A 26,346-nucleotide genomic window follows, 5' to 3' on the forward strand; every position below is an offset into this window, starting at 1 on the left:
TTTGAACTTTGGTGGAATAAAATCCATTCATTTCCAAAACATTGTACTTACTGATTCAGGACAGGTGTGTAGGCAGTTTTATCCTCATCAATAATAGTGACCATCAGTGTAATAAGTTGGGGCCAAAAATCCAAATTCTTGGTGGTTGGTCCCTGATCTTCACGAGGAATGTCCTGTTTCTTACTCTGCTCACAGGTTCACGCAACATGCAAAAGAAAAGGTTAAATGGGATGACTTTAGTTAGATGTCACTCTCAAATAGAAGATCAAAGAAAAATGATTATGGAAATGAAACTTAGATTACGGGAGTCAAAGCTGTTAAACTCAGGTTTCTTTTCTTCATTGAATGACATCCCATAGAATAAACTCACAGTGGCCAGGCTTGTATTTCTAATCACTTTTTAAATTTTGGTTTAACTTCCATTGCTTTGTTGTTGTTGTTCTGGATTAGAGGTTTTTCCTCCCTCTGATGATTACAGTTCATGACCTTAAGAATTATTATTATTAGAAATTATGCCTTTAATGTGGCTTCTTCCAAGGATGAAGATTGAATTTTGTGTGTGCAAAGGTGTGTGTGTGTGCGTGTGTGTGCATAAAATTTATCTTGTCTAAATATTTTGCTCAAAGTTACATCAGTAGTAAGTATGCAGAACTGACAGCTGCCTGTCAGTGCTGTTACTCAAACTCAGTACTGTTAAATCCCACAATATATATGCAACATTAATTGACTTAAACCCTCCCTTCTTACACACAAATTTCTCTAGGTAACTAAAATTTTGTAAGTTTGTCTTTTTCTCTTTTTTTCCTTTTTTTAAAATATCTTTGAATCTTTCTCAATTTACCATTCTGCTCAAAGTCTTCAACTCTCAGTCTAGAAAGCAGAATGTGACATAGGATGATCTAGATTTACTTTGAGGTTAACAGAGTACAATAACAATCTTGAATGTTTCACATATAAATTTCATACTCAACATAAGCAATTCTTTACAACATATAGATAAGTTATTCTGGTCATTTATTTTGGTGGGTGTTCCTCTTAGAGCACTTCTTTTACATTTACTTGTTAAAATTGGGTAAAAATATAGGCAGAGATACATTTTCACTTAAGTATATGATAATTTTTGCTAAACCCTTTACAAGCTTATAGGTGCAAGATATTTGAAAACATCAACTTATGGCTCCGGAAACTCAAAGACTCTGATGTAAAATGGGTATTATATTTTATTTGGCCCAAACTATTGCCATATCCAATTGCCATGTCTTCTGCTGTGACCAGATCAGCCACCCTCTCGGCTGAATGGTTGTATGTGCATATGTTCCAGTGCAAATCATGACATGTAACCATATTTTGTTGAGTTGTCATTTAATTATTCTCCCTTAACTTAAAAGACAGCCCTATAGTGAACTCACTTAGCACTAGACACCTCCATTCTTAGACTATAATGTACTTTTAAGAGCATGTATTTCCCTAGGGTGCATCCAAGAGCCTTTGATTTATATTTATGTTTGAAATGCAACAGATGTTAAAACTTGCAGAACTAAATTAAAATGGTAAAAAAAAAAACTAGTGGCGGACACAAAATACTTCAAATATCCAGAATGAATGATAAGCAATCTCCAACGTATGGATTAAGAAGTATGTATATATGATCCCGAGAACAACCTGAAAGTTCTTGGCAAGCTTCTTCTTTCAATTCCTGGGTTATATTAGTGAATCTTTAGGAAGTAATGGGCCATAATGCAGGCTTACAAATATCAAGATTTGCTGCCTTTTAAGTTAGAAATTTTATTAAAATTTATTTTTATTTTGTGAACAGGATTTTGTTATCACTACTATAATGTAATTATTTGTGCATTATATTAAGCTCAATAGATTTCTAAAGGATTTAGAAATCCAGATAACATGGTGAGTTGTGAAGGTTACAAATAAAACTACTTCTAATGGCCACAGTGGGGAGATACTTGTATTAGAACACTATCATTAATTATCATCATATGAACATAGCCAAACTATATGTCTTATATATTTTAAGTAATGTGATTAAATGAAAGAAAATTATTATACATGATATGTGTAACATCACAGCCACTTCTCACCATTTTGCAAAGAGTGACATGGAAAGGAGGAGAGACAGAAGTAGTTGAAATATGCATTCATTCCCAAGCCCCTTACCTGTTGCAAATTGTACTTCCATCACTCTTTTTTATGACACTAGAAGATTACTGATGATGCTATTTTTCACATCATGTAACGTTTGTTGCATTAGAATAAATCAAACTGGATGTTGAATCATTAAGTTTTTATACAGCACACAATACTGTTATAAACCAGGCTTTCCTTACTTTAATAGCATATTGTAATAGACTGAATGCTTAAAGGATGAGGTCTCATCTGGTGTATTACAATATTTACTCAATTTCTTAAGAATTAAGTTTCTCTATGTAAAACTTTTTAATATACCCTAGAAATCTAATAGGGCATTTAACCTTATGATTGGAAAAATTAAGGTTATAGTAGTAGAAATTAAGAAAAGCTTATAATAAGTATATTCATATTGATTGAGACATTACTATGAATAATGTTATGAAATAACATTTGTTATATCAAGAAAATATGGTAATTATAAATCATTTAATAGCAAATAAAAATACATTTATTAAAATATGACCCAGTAAATCAATCATAATTATAGTGATTATTATAATAGTGACTAAAATTATTTTGTTAATAGATTATTGAAGAAATAGACTTTACAGAAAATCTGTAAGGGTATAATGGGGAGGTAATTTTTTGAAAGTGGAAAGTTGCCAGGTTATAGGATTATCTGAAGAAAGTTCCAATGGTCATGTTTACAAAGTCATTTCATTACAGAAAAGCATATACAGAAAAGTTTTTACAGACAAGCTGATGGGATGTATATTACACTTTCATGATATCACATAAGAAAATATAAGTATATTCCATCAAGAAGAGATCAATATATAGAAAGAGCCATTACATGCAAAAGAAAGTATTGAAATAACAAATGATATCTTCAACTTAGTGGAAGCTACACAATACTTTTAATACTGTTATAAAATATTTCTGTGGCATTCAATGTATTCATTCAATAAACATGTAATTGTGAAACGCTGCTTCTAAGGAGTTGACAAGACTAGGGTTGGGAGGAGACATGCGGTAGAAAAATGCAAAGACGGGCCGGACACAGTGGCTTATGCCTGTAATCCCAGCACTTTGGGAGGCTGAGGTAGGTGGATCACCTGAAGTCAGGAGTTGGAGACCAGCCTGGCCAACATAGTGAAACTCCATCTCTACTAAAAATGCAAAAACTAGCTGGACATGGTGGCACATGCCTGTAGTCCTGGCTACTTGGGAGGCTGAGGCAGGAGAATTGCTCGAACCTGAGAGGTGGCGGTTGCAGTGAGCCAAGATTGCGCCACTGCACTCCAGCCTGAACAACAGATGAAGATTCCATCACAGAAAAAAAAAAATGCAAAGACAGGCTGTGTAAACACAAAAACACATGACAGATGCCTACTATATTTGAATAATTACTAGTAAAATGGGCTATAACAGCTTTTGAAGAAGTGTGCTTCTCTAACGTTTGTTCTACTGTGTGTTAGTATTACGTACTTACACATACAAGGGCCAATGCTCAACTAACTTAAAAATTTTTGATTAAACAAAGTTAAATACTTGATTTTCAGATTTCCTGAAGCCTTTAATATGCTAATGTGCATGGTGATTCTCCAAGATTGTGGTTCTCCAACTTTAGTGTATATCAGCCTCGCTGGGAAAGCTCACAAACACAGACAGGTTGCTAGGTCCTGGGACCCATGGTTCCTGATTCAGTAGGTCTAGGGTAAAGCTTGAAAATGTGTACTGAGAGTGACCTTTCAAGTAATGCTGATGCTTCTGCTCCAGGAACCAATTTGAGAACCACTTCTCTAAGAGGTAATACTAAAGCATTAGTTTCTCAAATGGATTTGAACTTGGTAAAGCCCTCCATTCCCGTCCTGTTCCCCCACCTCATCGTGCCAGACTTTTCACAGGATAAGTGTTCTTCCGAACATACTTTGGGAAATAAAAGACTAGAGAGATAAATGCAGGGGTCAAATCATGAAAAGTTTTGTGTGTCATGTCAAGGAGTTTGCATTTAAACCAAACATGATAAGGACAATTAAAAGATTTTAAACATAGAAGTACTTGTGTTCCAAATGACTTGGCAGTTTACTTATTAACTTAAAGAGCTAATAAGTAACTCTTATTACTTATTTACTATAAGTAAAATTGTTGGAACTTACTGACTAATGGGTGAGAAAGAAAAGAGAAAAGGAGGAATCTAGAAGGTAATTAGGTAGACCTGTCTGAAGTTTCAAAAGCATTCTGAATGTGTTGATGTAGATAAAAAAAATTCCAGCATATATGTGGCAGCTGAAATTATGGAGTAAATAAGATTACTCAAAAAGAGAGAGATAAATATGTGACCACAGACAAAACCTTAGAGAAAACGTCTAAAAAACAATAAGAATAAAATTTTATAAGAGACATAGGCAAAGAAGAGAGGCCCCTGCTGAAATGGAAGAGAATGAGATCCAGCGTCTATGTGGACTAATTAGCTTCAAGCATAAATAAGAATGTGACGTACTCTGAGTAAGATGATAAAAAAATATTGCAGATAAGCCTTGTTGGTGGTGAGAAAAATTAGCTAGGAATTTCCTTGTTGAGAGAAGAGGTGGTGCACAGTGTACTGGTGTAGTAGTAAAAGTTTGAAATTGCACCTGTGAGGAATGAGAGACGGCCTCGAGTTGGACCCACAGTGGCATTGCCAGGCAGTGTGGGGTGGCTCTATGAACTTGTAGTGACACTATGCTGGACCATTATGAGTTTTCTCCAGTATTGAATGTAGAAGCCTAAAAGCCAGAATGTTGGATGTGCTTCTGGAGTATACAATAAAAACAGTAAAGGAGAATGAGATTTAAATAACTGATGAGAATTACTGAAGTGCTACAACAAACACATATTTTGGACTGGAGGAAGGAAGGAAGAAAAGGAAGGGAAGGTGAAGAAACAGATCTAGCGGAAAAAAGGAGTGAAAAAGGCAGGACCGGAAATTGAGGTCAGTAGGATATGTGTGTTTCGTCATTCAGCTCATGGGAATGGGAATCCAGAATGGAGATTAGGTGAAGGGCTCTAGAAGTGAGGAGGTCTAGGAGAGGCCAAAGGGACTGTGGTATTTCCGAACAGAACTTAAAAGAATTTGTGTGCTTGTTTGTGTGTGTGTGTGTATAAGTGCTTTGCAATGTGCATAGCAAGGTAGCTGTAGTCATGGCAGCTAAGCAATGATTAAAGATCTTAGCAACAAGGTTTGCTGATGCCAAGAATTTGAATAATCAGGACAGGGTAGATATAAAGAAACAAAAAAGAAAACAAGATAGATGTAAGGCTGAATATTTTGAAAGAGGTAAGCTTTAAAATGTGATAAATATGTGGCAAGATAAAATAATATTAAATCATTAACTAGATAGCTTTCATATGATGTGTTTGCAACTTTTTCTGATTACAAATTGATTGTTTACCTATTCATAATTCTGAGATAAGGAAATCTTAGCTATAGAAGTTCACAGGTTAGAAGAATGGGCCCTCTCTCATTAGTTTTGAGGTAGGAGATCAGCAGGACTTGTCCTCCAAATCAGTAGGGTTATGATCCCACTGATCAAAACAGGATGCAGTAAAGAAACCAGCTAAAATCAAAATGGGGAAGAAAGCAACCTCTAGTTGCCCTCACTGCTAATTATACACTAATTATAATGTATTAACATGCTAAAGGACACTCCCAGTAGCACCATGACAGTTTACAAATGCCATGGCAATGCCTGGAAGTTACCTTACATGGTTTAAAGGAGAGAAACCCTCAGTTCCAGGAACTCCACATCCCTTTTCTAGAAAATTATTTACCATATAATTAAGGAGTAGCTATAAACCTAGCTAACTGGTGCTAGATCCACAAGTGCTACTCTGCTTATGGGGTAGCCCTGCTTTGTCACGGAGCAGCCATTTTCCTGTACTCTGTCGCTCTAATAAACTTGCTTTGCTTTCACTTTACTTTGTTGGCTTATTTTTGAATTATTTCCTGCATAATGCCAAGAACACTCCTTGGCTGGGCCCCAATATTGGGGTTCACCCACATCAGTTTAGAAGTAGAACCTAAAGTTTCAGATACCCAGGGGATCAAGGATCCTTTTGAAGAGCAATGTGGACAGTTTGTCAGCTAGGAAAATAGAGGGCAATTATTCTACTCTACATTTAGACAGGATTGAGAAAGAGAATTTCTCTAAGTCCTCTTCCCTTAGCTCCAGGCAAACTATTGGGACATTCCTGCCATCAGTGGAGCCACATGCCCCTCTTCTCTCTTCCAGATACTGCTGCCTTCACCTTACCGCCTAATGCTACCCCCACTACTTCCAAAAGCAGCAACAGAGGCATATTTTCAACTCATTACAATTCAATTCTCATTAAAAAGCTGTTAGCCATGAAGACTGAACATACAAATGAATAATGTCTAGACCATGTCTGATAGAACTCTGGCCCACAATCTCTGCATCAACAATTCCAGGAGGCCAAACCACAACCTTTGCAGCAACTGACCTGGAATGGTAAGGATTTGGCCAATGGCTGCCAGCTTCCTTATATTTTGCCCTAATTTTTAACTGAAAACCCAAAAGAGAAAGCCAAATATACTCCCTAAACAAATCACACAGGATGTGTCACTTCCATTTAGCTGACTCCTAGCTTTCCCATGCTAACATGCTCCAAACACATCACATCGGAGGCCTTCCATGTTTTTTATTATAAGGCTTTTCCACTTCCCTGACTGACTTTGAATCTCTGCCAAGTGCTAGTGATGGTAGCTGACTTTCTTGCTATAGCAATGTCTGAATAAATAAACTATCTATTCTCACTTGGATGTTCTTCATTTATTTCCAAATATTAAAGTCAAATACCATCATCGTCATTTTAGAGATAAGTAAACTGAGGGTTATCTTAATTTCCACATCCTCTTAACTGCAAATAACACAAGTTAGTAGCCTCGGTTTTTTTTTCCCTTTAGCCTCAATGCCAAGACCTGGTCGAGTTTATAGATACAGATGGCAACCATCACCTCACATTAATAATACGGAGCTAATTTTTATTTTGTGTTATGTATCTTGAATGAGAAGAAAAGCTTTCAGAGAACAAAATGATTGATACCTTTGTTAAATGCCTTTGCACTTCCTGAGTTCTCAAATGTCACAACTCCTGAGCACTCATTTGCAGTTTGAGAATTATAGGCACAATCAAGGTCTGGCTGTAAGTTAATTTCCATTTGATTTCCCCCCAGTTTTAGAGCATTCTTTTTTCTCCTTTTATTGATATATAATAATTTACAAATTTATGGGGTACATGTGAGTGTTCTTTGCATGCATAGAACATATAACGATTAAGCCAGCCTATCTGGGATATTTATCACCTTGAATGATTATCATTCCAAGTCCTGTCCTCCAGTTACTTTGAAATGTGCATAATATTATTGCCAAGTATAGTAACCCTAGTCTGCTATCAAACATTATAACTTATTTCTTGTATCTAACTATATTTTTATATCCATAACCAACCCTGCTTCATCCTGCCCCCCTCCAACCCTCGCCACAACCCACCCTTCCCAGTCTCTGGTATCTATCATTCTATTCTCTATTTCCATATCAAGTTTATTAGCTCCCACATGTAAACGAGAATATGTGGTATTTGTCTTTCTGTGCCTGGCTTATTGTACTTAATGTAATGACCTCCAGTTCCACCCATGTGACTGAAAATGACATGATTTCATTATTTTTATGGTCAAGTAGTATTCTATTATGAATATATACCACACTCTCTTTATCTGTTGTTCCCTTGATGAACACTTAGGTTGATTTCATATCTTTCCATAGTACCAAAGGACTTCCAGTACTATGTTGAATAGAAGTGGTGAAAGTGGGCATCGTTCACCATGGGCACTTAGGTTGATTCCATATCTTTCCACTATTCTTCGTGAATAATGCTGCAATAAACACATGAGTACATGTTTCCCAGTAGTGGGATTGCTATATTCTATGGTAGTTCTGTTTTCCATAGCAGTTGTACTAATTTATACTCTCACCAACAGTGTGTAATAGTTCCCTTTTCCTCATGTCCTTGCCAGTATCTGACATTTTTTGTCTTTTAAAAATTATAGCCATTCTAACTGCAGTAAAATGATATCTCATTGTGGTTTTGATTTGCATTTCCCTGATGATGAGTGGTATTCAGCATTTTTTATACACCTGTTAGACATCTGTATATCTTCTTTTGGGAAATATCTATTCATATCCTTTGCCCACTTATTAATAGAATTATTATTTTTTACTATTGAGATGCTTGAGTTCCCTGTATATTCCAGATATTAGTGCCCTGTAGGATGAATAATTTGCAAATATTTTCTTTAATTCAAGAGGATGTCTCTTCACTCTGTTGAGTGTTTCTTTGTTGTGCAGAAGCTTTTAACTTTACTATGGTCTCAATAGTCTGTTTTGGTTTTTGTTGCCTATGCTTTTGAGCTCTTAGCCATAAAATCTTTCCCTAGAAAGATTTTCTGAAGACCAATGTCCTGAAGAATTTTCCCTCTGTTTTCTTCTAGTAGTTTTATAATTTCAGGTTTAACATGTAAGTCTTTAACCCATATTGAGTTGCCTTTTGTATATGGTAGAGACAGGGGTCCAGTTTCATTCTTTTGCATATAGTTATAGATTTTCCTCAGCACAATCTAATGAAGAGAGTGGGCTTTCCCCAAGGTATGTTCCTGGAAGCTATGTTGAAGATGAGTTGGCTGTAAATATGTGGATTTATTTCTGGGTCCTCTATTCAGTTTCATTGGTCTATGTGTTTACTTTCATACAAATACCATGCTGTCATGGTTACAATAGCTTTGTAATATGTTTTGAAGTCAGATAGCATGATGCCTCCAGGTTTGTTCTTTATGCTCAGGTTGCTTTGGATATTTCAGCGCTTTACTTGCTCCACATGAATTTTAGAATTGTGTGTTATATTTCTGTAAAAAATGGCATTGGTATTTTGATAGGAATTACATTGAATCCATAGATTGCTTTGGGTAGTATGGTCATCTCAATAATATTAATTCTTCTGATTCATGAACAAGTAATGTCTTTCCATTTGTTTGTGTCTTCCTCAATTCCTTTCATCAGTGTTTTGCAGTTTTCCTTGTAGAGGTCTTTCTCTTCCTGGATTAAATTTATTCCTAGGTATTTTTTTGTAGCTATTGAAAATGAGACTGTCTTAATTTCTTTTTTGGCTATGCCATTATTAGTGGACAGAAATGCTACTGATTTTTATATGTTGATTTTGTATCCTTCAACATTACTGACTTTGTTTATAAGTTCTAAGAATTTTCTGGTAGAGTCTTTTGGATTATCTGGACCTAAGATCGTGTCATTTACAAAAAGGGACAGTTTGACTCTCTTCTAATTTTGGTGACTTTTATTTATTTTTCTTGCCTGATTTCTCTGGCAAAAAATTCCAGCACCATTTTGCATAGGGGTGGTGAAAGTGGGCATTTTTCACCATTTGTTTCATTTCTTAGAGAAAATGCTTTCAAATCTCCCCATTCAGTATGATTTTAGTGTGGGTTTATCATATATGGTATTTATTATTTAGAGGTATGATATTTCTATGCCTAGTTTGCTCAGAGTGGTTATAAAAGAACGATATTTTTCTGCATCTATAGTGATAATCCTATGGGTTTTGTCTTTCCTTTTGCTGACATGATAGATCACATTTATTGACCTGAATATGTTGAACTATGCTACCATCCTTGGGATAAATCTCACTTGATCATGATGCATTATCTTTTTAATGTGTTGTTGCATTCAGTTTGTTAGTATTTTGTAAGGATTTTTGCATCTATATTTATCAGAGATATTGGTCTATAGCTTTTTTGTGTGTATCTTTGTCTGGTTTGAGTATTAGGAAAATGCTAGCCTAATAGAATGAGTAGGGAGAATTCTCTATTCGATTTTTGGAAAAGTTTAAGAAAAAGTGGTATTCATTCTTCTTTATATGTTTGGTAGAATTCTGCATTGAATCCATCCTGTCCTGAGCTTTTATTTGTTCATAGAATTTCTATTACTGATTCAATGTCGCTCCTCATTATTGGCCTGTTTAGATTTCCTGTTTCTTCCTCATTGAATCTTGGTAAGTTGTATGCTTCCAAGAATCTATTCATTTCCTCTAGGTTTTTCAGTTGGTTAGTGTATAGTTGTTAATAATAATCTCTGGTGATCTTTTGTATTTCATAATATCAGTCATAATGTCTCCTTTTTCATTTCTGAGGTTGTCTGTTTTGAGCTTCTTGCTTTTTCTCTTCGGTAGTCTAGTTATCAGTTTATCAAATGTTTAAATCTCTTTGAATAACCAACTTTTGCAGTGGTTTCTTTAGCCTCTATTTTGTTTAGTTCTGCTCTGACTTTTATTATTTCCTTCCTTCTGCTAATTTTGGGTTAGATTTATTCTTGCTTTTCTAGTTGCTTGAAGTGTATCATGAGACTATTTGAAATCTTTCTGAGTTTTTTTTCATCATTTTTTTTGTTTGTTTTTGGGATAGGGTCTCACTCTGTCGCCCATGCTGGAGTGCAATGGCTCAATCTTGGCTCACTGCAACCTTAACCTTCTGGGCTCAAGTGACCATCCCACCTCAGCCTCCTGAGTAGCTGGGACTATAGGCATATGCCACTACACCAGAATAATTTTTGTACATTTTGTGGAGATGGAGTTTTGCCACATTGCCCAGGCTTGTCTCAAACTCCTGGGATTAAGCAATCTGCCTGCCTCTGCCTCCCAAGTCTCCCAAAGTGTGGGGACTATAGGAGTGAGCCACTGAGCCCAGACTCACTTTTTGTTTGTGTAGTTGTTTGCTGCTATAAACTTTCCTCTTAGCATTGCTTTTGCTATGTCCTACAGAAATTAATACTTTGTATTTCCATTTTTCTCTCTCTCAAGAAATGTCTGAATATAAATCTTAATTTTCCTATTGACCCAATGGCCATTGAGGAGTGTATTGTTTGTTTTCCAAGTATATGTATAGGTTCCAAAGTCCCTCTTGCTATTGATTTCTAGTTTTACTCACTGTAGTCCAAGAAGATACATTATATGATTTTGATTTTAAAAATATTTTGAAACTTGTTTTGTGGACTAACATGTATTTTATTCTGGAGAATGTTCCACATGCTGATGAGAAGAATATGTAGTTGTTGGATAAAATGTTCTATAAGTATCTGTTAGGTTCACTTGGTTGAAAGTTCAGTTTACGTCCAATGTCTCTGTTGCTTTTCTGTCCAGATGATCTGTTTAATGCTGAGAGTAGGATGTTGAAATCTTCCATTATTATTGTGTTGAAGTTTGTATCTTTTGAAAATATATTTTTAGATTTTTTAGATATCTAGTAATATTTTCTTTATGAATCTGGGTGCATATATATATAATAGCTACAAAAAATATGTAAGAGTTAATTTAACCCAGAAGGTAAAAGATATCTAAATTAAAATCTATAAATAAGAATAAAAGAAATTTAAAAAGACACAAACAAATAAAAAGATGTCCAATGTTTATGGATTGGAAGTGTAATACTGTTAAAATATCGATATGACCCAAAGTGATCTACAGAGTCAATGCAATCACTATAAAAATACCAATGGCATTCTTCACAGAAATTAAGAAAACAATCCTAAAATTTGTATGAATCCACCACAGATTCTGTATAACCAAAGCAATTTTGCGCAAAAAAAAAAAAAAAAAAAAAAAAGCTGGAGGCATCACATTACCTGACTTCAAAATATACTACAAAGCCATAGTAACAGAAACAGTATGGTGCTAATATAAAAGCAGACACACAGACCAATGCAACAGAATAGAGAACCGAAAAAAAAATCCTAGCCACCTGATTTTCAGAAAATATGCCATGGGCACACAATAGTTAAAAGACAATCTCTTCAATCAATGATGTTAAGAAAACTAGATATCCACATGCAGAAGAATAAAATTATATCCTTATTGGACACCATATACAAAAACCAACTCAAAACCTTTAAAGACTTCAATGTAAGACCACAAGCTATTAAATCACTAAAAGAAAACATAGGAGAAAAGCTCCATGACACTAGACTGGATTAAGATTTTTTTGGATGTGATCCCAAAAGCACAGGAAACAAAGGCAAAAATAAACAAATGGGTTTACATTAAACAAAAATGCTTCTGTACAACAAAGAACTCAAAATAGTGAAGGGACAGCTTATAGAACTGGAAAAAATATTTGCCATCTATATATTTGATAAGGAGTTACTACCCAAAATTTGTAAGACATTCAAACAACTCAATAGCAAGGGAACAAATAACCCAATTAAACATGGGCAAAGAACCTAAACAGGTATTTGTCAAAAGAAGATATACAAATAGTTAACAGGTATATGGAAAAATGCTCAGCATCATTTATTATCAGGGAAATGCAAATTAAAAACACAATGAAATATCATCTTTCACTTGTCAGAATGGCTATTATCAAAAAGACAAAAGACAACATGTGTTGGTTAGGATGTAAAGAGAACTTCTGCACACTTTTGGTGGGAATGTAAATCAGTACAGCTATTATGGAAAACAATCTCTTTCTCATAAAACTAAAAATAGAACTACCATGTGATCTATCTGACCATTGTATATATATCCAAAAGATATTAAATCAGTATGTCAAAGACATAGTGACACTCCCATATTCATTGTAGCATTATTCACAATAGCCAAGATATGGAATCAACTTAAGTAGCCATCAATGAATGAATGGATAAAAACCACACATATGTATAAACACAGTGGAATCCTATGTAGTTTTAAAGAAAGGAAATGTTGCTTCATGGATGAACTTGGAGAACATTATGTTAAGGGGATTAAGCCAGGCACAGAAAGACAAATATCACGCTCATGTATGGAACTAAAAAGTTGATCTCATAGAAGTAGACAGTAGAATGGTGTTTAACAGGGGCAGGTGTGGTTGGGGTACGGTTGGGGGTGGGGGCTTAGACAGCTGTTGGTCAAAGGACACAAAATTTTAGTTAGGAATAAATTCAAGAGATCTATTGTACAACATGTTTACTACAGTTAACAGTATATTGTATTCTAGAAAAATGCTAAGACAGTAGATATAAATTGTTCTCACCATAGAAATAATAGCTATGTGAGGCAATGTATATATCAATTAGCTAGATTGAGTCATTTCACAGTGTATATATCCTTCAAAACATGTTGTGCATGATAAATAAATTCAATTTATCTTTCAATCAAAAAAATAATAATTTTAAAACCCATACCAAAAATACCTTGAGCAAAGTGTGAATTGCAACTTATACAGAGAATGTGAAAGAAACATATGTGGAATGGAATTGGAGCCAATATTCACAGCTCCTACTGACCACTGTTTTTCTAAGTCTGGTCCATGGAACTTCTACGTCAGAACCATGTAGGTTGCTTGATAGAAATACAGTTGATTTTAGAGCCTCTATTGTAGACCTACTAAATCAGGATAACCGAAAATACGGCCCACAAATTTGGCCTTACATACATAGCACTGCTCTTATGAAGTCTCATGTTCATAGGAAAAGTTCACTGGTAACTTATAATAAAGTCAGATTAAAAACAGGACTCGCTTTTTAGAAACAAGAGTAATACACTTACTTTTGGGTGCCAGTATCAGTCATGAGTTTGCTAGATTTTGTATTCTGTCATGATAACAAAAGATGTGTCTTTCACCTTCAGACCTGATGAATTTCCAACTACACACAATTCCCTAATTTTAAGAGGAAGTGGAATATTTTACTAGGTATTTATGTAGTATCCTTTCTAGCTGTTGATAGACTTTGATACCAGATCCTACATAAAACATTACTTTTAAAATTAATAGTCACTAAGGGATTACTAGTTTTCTCAAATAACATAATAGACTATTGCTATCAAAAATACTGAGCAACCAGTGGTCTTAAGAGTAATTATCAAAAGCTAAAAATACATTAATTTGTGAGAAACAAAGCTAGGAATTTCCATATATTAGAATATTTCAGTTTCATTACAGTAAAATATTCAATAATCTTTACAGGGTCCTTTCAGTTTCAGTAAGTCAGAGGTATCCTGACATTTAAATTGCCAAAACTGTATTTCAAAGTGTTTGGGCACTCTAAGTGGTTTTTAACATCTCTAAATGGCTCCTTGAATTTGAATAGACTATACATAGTTAATTAAACTATACATAATTATAAAATAATACAATTCTGAATGTGGAATTTTAAATATATAAAATATGTAACAGCACGGTATAATAGAAAAATAGTAACTGAATATAGGATTAGAAACTTATACTCTGGGCTCAGCTTACCATTAATTTATTGTATAAATTTGGGCAAAGAATTAATCTCTTCAAACTTTAGATTCCTAATACTGAAATGATAATATATACACATATATTTCTATATTTCTGATAATTATAGCAGGTACATGTGTAGAATATATTTAATATTATATATTTATTACCAAAATGGGGGAATACTTACATTTAATTAAGTTTATGGCGTATGCTTTAGTAATTGACGAGGTCCTTAGGATCCAAGAGACACGCATATGAAAGTTTCTTGAATATAAACACTACCATTTTAATAAACTAATGGCTGCTCCTTTCTCTTTAGGTAAATTACACTTGTATTAAAAAAGCAAAATGCAATAGGTCATATCTGGCTAGCATTTATTTTCTGCTTCAGATATCACCTCTTTAAAAGCACTGGTAGTGCTTAGAACAAAGATAACAAACTCTGGAATAACATGATAGCTGATTTCAAATACATGATGGGTTGCTGTACAGAAGACTAGAAGATAACTTGGATTTGTTTCATGTGGTCAAGAAAATAACACTAATACTTTTACTTGTGTGTAAAATATCCAACAGAGAAGATTTAATATAACATAATAAAAATGTTCTAGTATCCGATGTCTCCAAATGTTATAAACCTCCAGGTACATTGGGGCATCTATACATAAAAACATCATTTTTTTCAGGGAATGCTGTACCAAAAAAAAAAAAAAATTCCCATACTGTATCTAAAAATTGACTACATGCACCGTGAATTTGTTAATATGCATTTCTATGATTATATACTTGCAACTAAGTTCACAGATATGAAAACAATCCATAAGTGATATGGTCTAATCCCCACGGCCAAATTCATACATTGATACCTAATCACCAATGCAATACTATTAAGAGGTGAGGCCTTTGGGAAGTTGTTAGGTCATCATGGGGCTGGAACCCTCCATAACAGGATTAATGCCCTTACAAAAGAGGCCTGAGGGAGCTGGTTCACTCCTTCTGCCACGTGAGGACACAGAAAGACTGTGCTATCTATAAGGAATGGACCCTTAACAGACACCAAATCTGCTAGCACCTTCATCTTGGACTTCCTGGCCTCAGAACTGTGAGAAATAAATTTCTGCTGCTTATAAATTACCCAGTCTAAGGACTTTTCTTGTAACAGTCTGAATGGATTAAGACAAGTTTTAAGTACTTCATAGGATGCTGATGAAAATATATGGTTACTGCTTAAAAGGATAAGCAGTTTTAAAAGCCCCAATCATGACAGAGGCTGAATAGCTGTCCACCGAATCTGTTCCTCCTTTTTCTTGGGTACATAGCTAACAAGTGTGGAGGGTTAAGGATAGTTTCAAATTATTTGTCAATTCTTCCTGTTTTTCTCCCCTTGAACATGGGTGACTTTGACCAATAGAATATGGCAGAAGTGATCTATGTCTATTTCCAGGCTGTAGTCTTAAGAAACGCAATTCTCAATGCTTGCCTCTGCTCTTGATGCTTGAACTTCTGCTCTTAAAATACAGCCATTATGCTGTGAGGAAGCCCAAGCAGCCCTGTGGGGCTGTGGTTGGTTCTTTCTGGAGGCTCTGAAGGAAAATCCATTTCATGATTCTCTCCTAGCACCTGACGGCTGCTAGGCTGACATATTCTTCAATTTGTAGCTGCATAACACCAATCTCTGCCTCTGCCTTCACAAGGGCTTCTTCTGTCTGTGTGTCTGCTCCTTTTCTGGTTCCCTTAAGAATGTCTGTCATTGGATCTAGGGCCTATTCTAATCTAGGAGGATCTCATCTCAAGATGATTACCTTAGTTACATTTGCAAAGGCACTTGTTCCAAATCACGTCACACTCTGAGGTTCTGGGTGAACGACAAGTCTTTCCGGGGGACATCCTTAAACCTATTGAACTCACCATCTTCCACTGGGACAATTCTCAAAGATGTTTCATGTGGTTTTCAATGGGTTCTCAGAGAAACAGAGCATAGAATTTACCAGCTCACTATAGCACATGTTACTGTTTTTCTTTATTCTTCATGTCATTTTCTCTACATATGCAGCTTCTCTTTCCTGGGATCACATCTCAAATAAACTATCTTCAAGTCTTTCTCTTAGGCTCTGCTCTCAGACAACCCAAACTATGACAGGAAGACTACTTGAGTATCAGGCAGACTGATTTTTAGACTTTCATGACTAAGAATAAAACTTGTTACTCATATTTGAGTTTAGACTTATTTGATTTAGCAGCTAGTTTTATCTGTAATAATACAATTCCATTGTTCTTTATAAAATTTAAACTCATATATGCTTTTTCTGGTTATGTTTCAGATGTCATCCAAATTTTTCTTATGTTTCTGTCATTATTATCTTCTCAAAACCCCCTTTTGTCTTTAGAGGAATCTTAAAATACTGTAACCCATACCTTTCTTTTCTTAAACTTAGGTATTCTTAGATGTTCCAGGAAAGTGATTTTTAGATATTTTATCGTTGAAATAAATATAAATAATTTCTATTTAATCCTTGAATTCCTACAAGTACATTTATCCTTGGAAAGTTAAAAATTTATTTGAAAGGACACAGTTACTACAAGATACTACATGAAAGCAATTGGAATGATATTCAATGTCTCTTCCCCAGGAATTAAGGATTGTCCTAAAGACAGAAAGAATACAGTCTCTGACTCTAATAAAAAATACTCAAGAAAATGTAATAGTCAGATGGAGAAAATAAAATATTGTGATTTAAAAAAGGGGAAATTTTGCTGCAAATGGGTGTTTGTTTTCTATTGCTGTGTGACAAATTGCTACAATTTTGGCAGCTTTAAAAAAATATACATTTATTGTCACACAGTTTCAATGGGTCAGGAGTCCAGGCACAGCTCCACTGGGTCTTCTGCTCTATGTTTCAGGGGGACTGCAATCAAGGCATTGGCTGGAGCTGGTGTTTCATCTGAGGTTCAGGGTCTTCATGCAAACTCACATCGTTGTTGGCAGAATTAATTTCCTTGCATCTCTAGAATTCAGGAAGGCTTGGTTCTTTAAGACCAGAAAAACAATGTATCTGGCCCCAGAAAAGGCTGAAGCCCCCTTTAAAAGAGCTCACCTGATTAAATCAGACTCACACAGTGTAGTCTTTCTTTTCATTGATTCAGTTCGAACTTACTAAGGACCTTAATTACATCTGTAAAAATCCTTTACCTTTAACATACAAAATAATCTAAATGTGAATTTATATTTGTTGTTTTTGTTTATGGTTTTTGCCATACTCTCTTGGCTAGAAGCAAGTCACAGGTTCAGCCAAGATTCAAGGGAAAAGCGTTATACAATAGCATTACTCATTGGTGATTATTTTAGAATTTAGTGCCAACCACTACAGGGTTAAATTTATTTCAACACTTCATTCAGAGAAAAATGATATTAAAAAATCCAAGTTTATTTTCTGCATGGTAGATTAGAAATTTTGAATAAACCTTTCATTTGATACAGTTGAGGCACTGAATGAGAGGTTGCAATTTGTAAACTCTATAACCATGTGGAAAACATCCAAGCTTTACCTAGTGCAGCCAATTACACACATATCCTAACTTTCTGTAATTGTACTTACAGGTATACATCTTACAGAAATTCTTGCATTTATTCACCAGAAGACATATACAGGACTGTTTAGAGAAACATGGTTTACCATAGCCATACCTCCTCAAACTGGAAATAACCTAAATCTCTTATCATCTATAGAATATATTAGTAAACTGTGGTTTATTTATAGAATTAAATTCCTATAGAGCAGTAAAAGCAAATGATCAGCTCTATCATGGATACTGCAGTGATCTGCTCAGAATCTCTCCAGAGCTTAGCACCAATCCCCTAATGATGGCAGTGGCAGCCCATCTGGAGAGGCTGTTGTGAAGACGGCAGCTGCAGCCAGCCGGGGAGGCGCAGCCGGGACTGCATGCTCCACAGAGCTAGCAGGAGCCAGGAACAGGCAGAAGCCCCCACCCCTTCCAAGTTGGAGGGATGGAAATCCCGCCCCCCTGGACGCAGCTGCAGACCTGAGCATTCCTGAGCTCAGGGGCCCTAGAAGGCCTCCCCTCCTCTGCAGGCTCAGAAATGCCTGCTCCTGCTGCCTGGCCTCTTCCTACTCCTGGTGCCTGCTCCAATTTTGAAGCAAAGTTGAGACTAAGCCTGGGCACTGTCACAACCCAGCGGTGTGTTTGCTTGCTGGAGGTGGTGCTGAAATGCCAGCCCCCTGCTGCCTTGGCCCCTCCAGACTTTGGGTGCTGAGGGGCATGAGAGGGAGGCCAGGGTGGGGGTTACTGCGGCTGGCTTGGTGTAGGCCTGCAGGTGCCCCTCAGTACAAACAGCCTGGGCACCTGGGCTGACAGGCTGATGACAGTGGGAGGCAGAGAGGCTCCTGGGTGGAAAGGGTCTGGGAAGGCCTGAAGCTGGGGGCTGGGCTGCCGGTTCCATAGACTGGAATGAGAACTTATGGTGCTTTTTCTGGGCCCTCTCATAGCCACCCATGAACTAATTAGCACACACTTCCTCCCTTTTGAAGCCCATAAAAACCCCATACTCAGACAGACTTGGGGAGACATTCGGAGGACTGTCTGCAGAGAGGAGCTGCCCTCTGAGGGTCTTCTTTCAGCTGAGAGCTCAGCAAATGTTGGGATGACCTGCCTGATGACAGGAGCTACCCACTCTGGGTTTCTTCTCTGCTGAAGACTACACCCTTGACAGGATGGCCTGCCTATGGATCAGAGCTACCCACTTCGAGTCTCCAGAGAGCTGTACTGTTGCTCAGTAAAGCACCTCTTCACTTATTCACCTTAGTTGTCAGTGTACCTCATTCTTCCTGGATGTGAGACAAGGACTTGGGACCCACCGAATGGCAGGACTGAAAGAGTTGTAACACAAACAGGGCAGAAACATGCCCCTTGCTCACCATGTTGCGGGCAATAAGAAGGAGAGAAGAGAGAAAAAGAGAAGAGCTGCAGCCCTTTGGGGAATCCAGACTAGGAGCTCCCAAGCCAGGGCTGTGACGCCTTCTTTGGGACTCTATGGTTCCTGGTGCTCCAGACTTGCAGGCACCACCATGTTCCCTGGTGCCAGCTGTGGAAGCTGCTTGTGGCAAGCCTGGACCAGCTGCAGCCTTGCAGGGAGCTGGCACCCATGCCAGCATCTAGAGCTGCCTGCCCCACCACAGCCAGTGTGCCTGGCTGTGCAGAGTGGCTGGACTCCACGCTTGCTCACTCATGCACCCCTCACTCCTTCATGCCTGGCTCACCTTTGGCACGAATGGGATCCAGGCCAGTAGCACAAGCCAAGCATGGCCTGCCAGTGTGAGTGGGTGAAACAAGTCCAGTGGGCTCGAGCAAAACTCAGGCAAAGGTGCCACTGACCACAAAGTTTTCTGGCTAATGAAGCAACACTCCAAGTATCCTGTAATACTTGCTTCCGGTAATACTGGCTGCTGAAGGCTCACAGACGTGCTGTTCACTGGAAATTGAGGGCAATTTCCAGTGAGGAGCTGACTCACCCAAGGTTGCTCCTTCTTCTAGGAGGCAGCACCAATGACTGTCTCATGTTGTCATACTAAAGTTCAGTTGCTTTGCCTCAACTGGGGACACCTTTGACAGCCTATCCCAGTTCTAGACGTGCCCAGAGGACTGGCTGAGTCAGCTTCTACCTCTGTCCAATTCTGCTTCCTAGTTTCTTACAGGTATGTCTCTCTAGAGCTCTGCTCTCCAGTACCATAGTTCACAAGCTATATGTGGATGTTGAAATTTATTTTTAAATTTTTAAATTGACTAACTCGATTGTCACCTATGACTAGTGGCTACAGCTACTCTATTAAGCAATGTAGGTATAGAATACTTCTACCGCTGCACAAAGTTCTATTGGCCAGCACTGCTTTAGAGCATTCTTAGGTGAAATTTCTGCATGCAATTCTTCACCTCAGAATCTATTTTCAGGGAATCCAGAGTAAAACAAACAGTTACAAACAGAAGCCTGAATAAATACCAAACACATCATGTGGAGTCCAAGGAAAAATATATTTAGTATGATTCCGTATATACCAATTTAAAAACAAGATTAGATAATAAAGTATATAAATATTTATATGTAGTGGAACTATAATGAAAAGAAAAGGAATCATTGACACAAGCTTCAAGAGAGTGGTTATTTTTGGGGACTGATGTTATCAGTGTAATCTCTCTCTAAACTTGGGTCACGAGTATTAAGGTGCTCATCTTATTATCTTTTTATAAATCATAAATATTCACTATTTTTATGTAGGATATTTTTCACAATAAAATATTTTTTCAATAATCTAGGCTCTTAAAGAAAAGGTAACTGATATGTTTTCTATTACTAATAGAAAACAAGTATAAGATAAAGCTCACTGATATGACATATTACTATATTTTTCAATTTTATACTTTTTAATTGACAAGTAAAAATTGTATATATTTATGGTACACAATATGATGTTTTGATATATGCATCCATTGCAGAATGAGTAAATCAAGATTTTTAATACATGCATTGCCTCACATACTATAATGCTTTTTTGTGCTGAGAACAGTTAAAATCTACTCTCTTAGCTATTTTTAAATATACAATATATTGTTATTAATCATAGTCACATGTTGTACAATAGATCTTTTGAACTTTATCCTTCTAATGAAAACCTGTGGGCTCTTATCAACAAGGACATGATCTCCCCAATCTCCCCTCCCTCAGCCTGTGGTTACCATCACTTTACTCATTGTTCCTATGAGTAGAATTATTTTTCATTCCACAAATATGTGAGATCATGCAGTGTTTGTCTTTCTGTGCCTGGCTTATTTCACTTAACATAATGTCCTCCGGGTTCATACATGCTGCCACAAATGACAGGATTTCCCTCTTTTTTAAGGCTCAATAGTATTCCAGTGGTATCTGTGTATATATATATATATCTCCATTATTAAGGGGTATTTTATTTTAAAGCTCTGGTAAAGCCATAAACAAATCCTGAATACCAAAAAATTATACATGGAAATAAGATTGGAGAAGCCAAACAGAATGGCAAAACTTTTAATTATATCACATTAAAACTTTCTATAATAAAGTTTCTTAACCACAATAGACTACTGAACTAAGAACTGCTGCTAAGCCTCAGGACATTCAAAAAAGTCTCGAGATGAGTTGGGTATCACCACTTTATTCAACTTGGAAACTTAATGGGGTGCAATGTTGATGGCAAGAACGGTGGAAGAGTAGTGCATGTGTTTAATTGGACCTAAGAGCTTATATTATGTACATTTCCTACATTTTGATGATGTTTGATAATCATTCCAGTCACGTTAAATGAAATGTCAGGTATTAAAAACAAATATCACATGATTTCACTCATATATGGAATCTAAAAATGTTGATCGCATAGAAGCTGAGAGTAAAATGGTGGTTACCAGGGGCTGGAATGGCAGGAGTTTGGGTGATGGTTTGTGGAGACCTTGATTAAAGGATACAAAATTTCAGTTAGGTAAGAGAAATAAGTTCAAAAGATCAATTGTACAATATGTAATTATAGTTAATGACAATGTGTTGCATTCTTGAAAAGTGCTAAGAGAGTGGATATAAAGTAATCTCACAACAAAAATCATAACTATGTGAGGTCATGCATATGTTAATAGGCTATGTTTTGTCATTCCACAATGTACATATACTTTAAAATAAAATGTTGTACACTAACATGAGATTTCATGTCAATTAAAAACTTTTTAAGTTTATAATTAGTAAAAATTTTATATTTTAATGAAGGATATTTTAATTTTTATAATTGAGATTTTTAATTTTTAAAAATAGCTTTATAATATGAGTGAAATTCAGATACTTATACCATATTCAGATATTATTTGAATGTAGTGAAGGTCAAAAAACCAGAAATCTCTCTGGAGTGCTGACTTGTAAACCAAAATCTATAAATAAAAATATGACAACATGTCAGATTAGAAATCAGAATGATCAGCTAGAAAATACCATATTCGTGTTTTATCAAAACGAATCTGAAAGTCAAGAGGCAGGAAAGGGCAATTCAATGTGAATTAGCACTGAAGCAGTGGCAGACACGATCGTATCATGATATAACTGTCAGATTGCTCATTGTCAGGGAGTTTTGGAATTGAAAGGGGACTTAAAGATTGCAAGTCCTAGTTTTCCCTAGGCTTAATGACAAGTAAATCTATATGTCTAAATGGCTATATTTCATTATGAGGTATTTAGTGAACTAAATCACTTGAGGGTGATTCGGGATTCCAAAATGTATCTCAGGGTTAGCAACAATAGACAGTCCCCAGGGCCTTGCTGTTCTTGAAATGACTATTTCTCAGTACTTAACAGCCAGGCTAAATGGGGTCAATGAAGAGACTGGATATCAGTACAATTTGACGCCTGCTGAAAAGATGAGGAAAGCCACCATATTGGCTTTTTTCCCCCATCTGTGCATAGAAAGAGGTGGAACTAGTTAATAAATGCGTTAAGAAAATGGTAAATATTGCAGGAATGCCAAGTGTTGGCTCGATAGCAGTCCTACAATAAGTGAGTTATAGCCCAGAAAAACTCAACAAACACTATTAAGTACAACCAATGAGCTCCTAAGAAACCAATGTGGCCTATTATTTCTCACCACCCTTAAAAACACAAGGAGAGTATGTAGTCAGCACGAAACTGAGGATCCCTGACTAACCAGAGATTCTAATACAGCCAACTCTCATTTTTCTTAAAAATAGTAGAAACAAGTGAGATGTGTAACTAGAAGGGCACAGATAGGCCCACATACCCTTTTAGTTTTTCTTCTTATCTCAGGCTCAACGCTATTACAAGTCCTTTTTAGGCATGCAAGTTGACTAATCTGAGTGTCATTTTTCCTTCATTGTTCATCCATACATTGGTGAAATAATGTCAGTGAAATTGTGATGACCAAAACATAGAAAAGACAATCTAAGAACCTTTCAAACTAGATAACTTATCACTAAATAACTAAAGTTAGGCTATGTTTTGCTCATATTCTATCTTTAATTTTATAGCAGATAGTATCTAACTGGAATTTTCTTCCAGATTTATCAATTCATTAGGTAGATATAAAATTCGTGGTGCATTTTTAAAATTGTGTGACTTTGTTATTAATGCCTGAATCATTACTTACAAGTTTAGTGTTGCATGGGGAACAGTGATCTAAATAGTCAATTACCAATTTAATTGTAAATGTGGCTGTTATGCTGGATTGCAATCAGCAAGTAAATAAACAAAAGGGCTTTAGCAAAGGCAATGCTTTTGTTGTGGGAGAAAGTCTACGAATTAACCTTATCCCAAGTAACTGCAGCTCAAAACTACCAATAATAACATGAAATTAAAATGCATTCGACTGATGCCCTTTAGCATTCAACTTCTTTTTTTTGGAGGGGGGTTAATAATCGATCCCAGAAGGTCTATTTCTATAATCTACTTGTAGCTATCAAAATACAGGGATGTCTAATTTTACCAATTGTGCTAACTAGAGAAAATGTATTTTTTCCTTTCATTTTTAACTCTGAAGGACTTCATAAGTTATACTTGAACAAATCATTACTTCATGGAGGCGATCATTCTAATGGTTCTTCCTTTACCAACAAGCTTTGGTAAAATTAATCTACAATTGTTTAACATGGTTATGTCCTACTAACACGTTTACTCTTTGGACTTTATGAAATAGACTCCTCAGCTCTAATATTTGAAAGGACATTACTGGAATTAATGAGTGCCTACTCTGTTCCATTTACTAAAACAAGAGTTTTGTAGTCATGATAGACATTTATTGCAATTGCTTATTTAATTGTTGGGTCTATTCTGTGAAACAAAAAGCAAAATCTCTCTTGATGAATAAAATCTCTGCATTTAGTGCAAATATCAGTCATACAGCAGATACTCATTAAACAGCACTTAAGAAAATTAACATAAATTAGGTGTTAGCATCACCATGTTGTGTGTGGGGTGGGGGAACTGAGGCACAGTGAAGTTAATTCTTGTGTTTTTAAGGGTGGTAAGAAATAGCAGGCCACATTGGTTTCTTGGGGGCTCATTGGTTGTACCTAATAGCACTTGTTGAGTTTTTCTTTGCCATAACTCACATGTTGTGGCACTTGTATAGAGCTAACACTTGGCATTTCTACCACAGTTTTGTCAGGAGAAGTGAATATACAAAGCACCAAGAGTCACTTCGTAGAGAAGATAACATTCGATTTGATTATATAAAGAAGATTTGTTAATTTAAAAGGCTCCTATGGGAAAGGAAAGGAATAAAAGAAAACATCGTAATTCTCACTGTAGCAGAAAACAAATTTCATTAGATCTGTGTTCAATTTATGCTTTAGATAATATGACTCCTCAATAGTCAGTAATAGCGTCTCAGTGCCATCTGTGGTTTAACATGGGCCCAAAAACATAGGGTAAAGTGTCAGTAGTAAGAAACTCTGGCTAGTAATCTCTGAAATGCATGGCTGAGACTAAGGTGAGGCACGTGGGGTGTCCTTGAGTGCAGAATTTAAGGGTCAACCATGTACTTGCTTTACCCTGAAAGTCTCACTCTAGTGGACCCTAGCTGCGGCCCAGCTGAAGTTTTTCAGTGCAATATGAATGTCGCCATTTGTTCTGAGTTCCAGAGTTATGTTTTCCAATACAGTAGCCACTAGCCAAATGTGACTATTTAAGTTTAAAGTAAATGTAAATAAAGTATAAACTTCAGTAATTCAATTGGTCTAGGTACAATTCAAGTGCTCAACAGCTACATGTGGCTAGAGGCTTCCGTATCGGATAGTGTAAATATAAAATATATCTACCATCACAGAAAATTTTGTGGGACAGAACTGACTTGCCTCAGTCTATAATCTAAGATTTAACTGAGACTAGATGCTATAATGGACTCCAGAATGAAGGAGAGGTTAAAAGCCGCTTTTATTATGCTATAATTTGTTGGATCATTTACATTCTCTGTCTAAAAACTTTTAAATATTTTTTATTCATTCATTCTATCAGTATTTATGGAGCAGATACCTTGTGGAAAGTACTGTGTATGGACAGGGGCAAGAAAGTGATTCTCACAGATGAATCAAACTCAGATCCTCCCTTCAAAGAGCCTGTGGCATAATGGGAAAGCTAAGACTTGCAAAAATAACAGTAACATAAAGTGGAACGAACTCCCAAATAGGAATTAAGGGTGGGGAGAAATTATTTACTGTTAAATCTATCAAGAATTTGTTATAGAAAATGTGGTATTCGCATTGTGCCTTTATGAATAGGTAGGATTGGAAAATGTAAATATAGTTGCAGGGAGAGCTACTACCTTTTTAATGAGAAAAGTCAAGTTTAGAGGAAAATCTGAGCCGTACATGGGAAGAACTATTTGGTTGGTTTGGAATATAAAGTGTGTAGGGGTTGGCATATTTCTTATGTTTTATTGGTACTTTCTGTTCTGATAGCTTCTGGAAACTATATTAATATGAATACAATTTCAATACTAATAGATTTAAATTAATAAATGTCATGTCATTAATATGTCTGATCTTATTGCATAATTCAATTATATGAATCATAAGGTCACTGTATCCCCTGAGGTTAAATGACAGCCAGCCAGTTTTCCTGTGAGAAGACAGTTGTGTGAGAGCTCAACAATTCCTGGTCTAACTGGCTCTTTTTTTTTTTTAATTTTATTATTATTATACTTTAAGTTTTAGGGTACATGTACACAATGTGCAGGTTTGTTACATATGTATCCATGTGCCATGTTGGTGTGCTGCACCCATTAACTCGTCATTTAGCATTAGGTATATCTCCTAACGCTATCCCTTCCCCCTCCCCCAAC

At 36.1% G+C, this 26,346-nt stretch overlaps 1 protein-coding gene across 2 annotated transcripts in view; it reads right to left on the reverse strand.

Annotated features, from left to right (window-relative positions):
* The window catches only part of UNC13C (unc-13 homolog C), a 654,851-nt gene that overhangs the window by 238,360 nt on the left and 390,145 nt on the right, over positions 1 to 26,346 (reverse strand). For both annotated transcript variants that reach the window (XR_004030428.1, XM_030814067.1), the window contains exon 18: positions 52 to 185. Coding sequence is in view for 1 of the 2 variants with exons in the window: in XM_030814067.1 (XP_030669927.1) it covers positions 52 to 185 (134 nt within the window). In the remaining variant the exon portion in view is untranslated. The remainder of the gene's footprint in view (positions 1 to 51; positions 186 to 26,346) is intronic.

Source organism: Nomascus leucogenys, chromosome 6 (genome assembly GCF_006542625.1).
Source record: "Nomascus leucogenys isolate Asia chromosome 6, Asia_NLE_v1, whole genome shotgun sequence".
In the NCBI taxonomy this organism is placed as follows: domain Eukaryota; kingdom Metazoa; phylum Chordata; class Mammalia; order Primates; family Hylobatidae; genus Nomascus; species Nomascus leucogenys.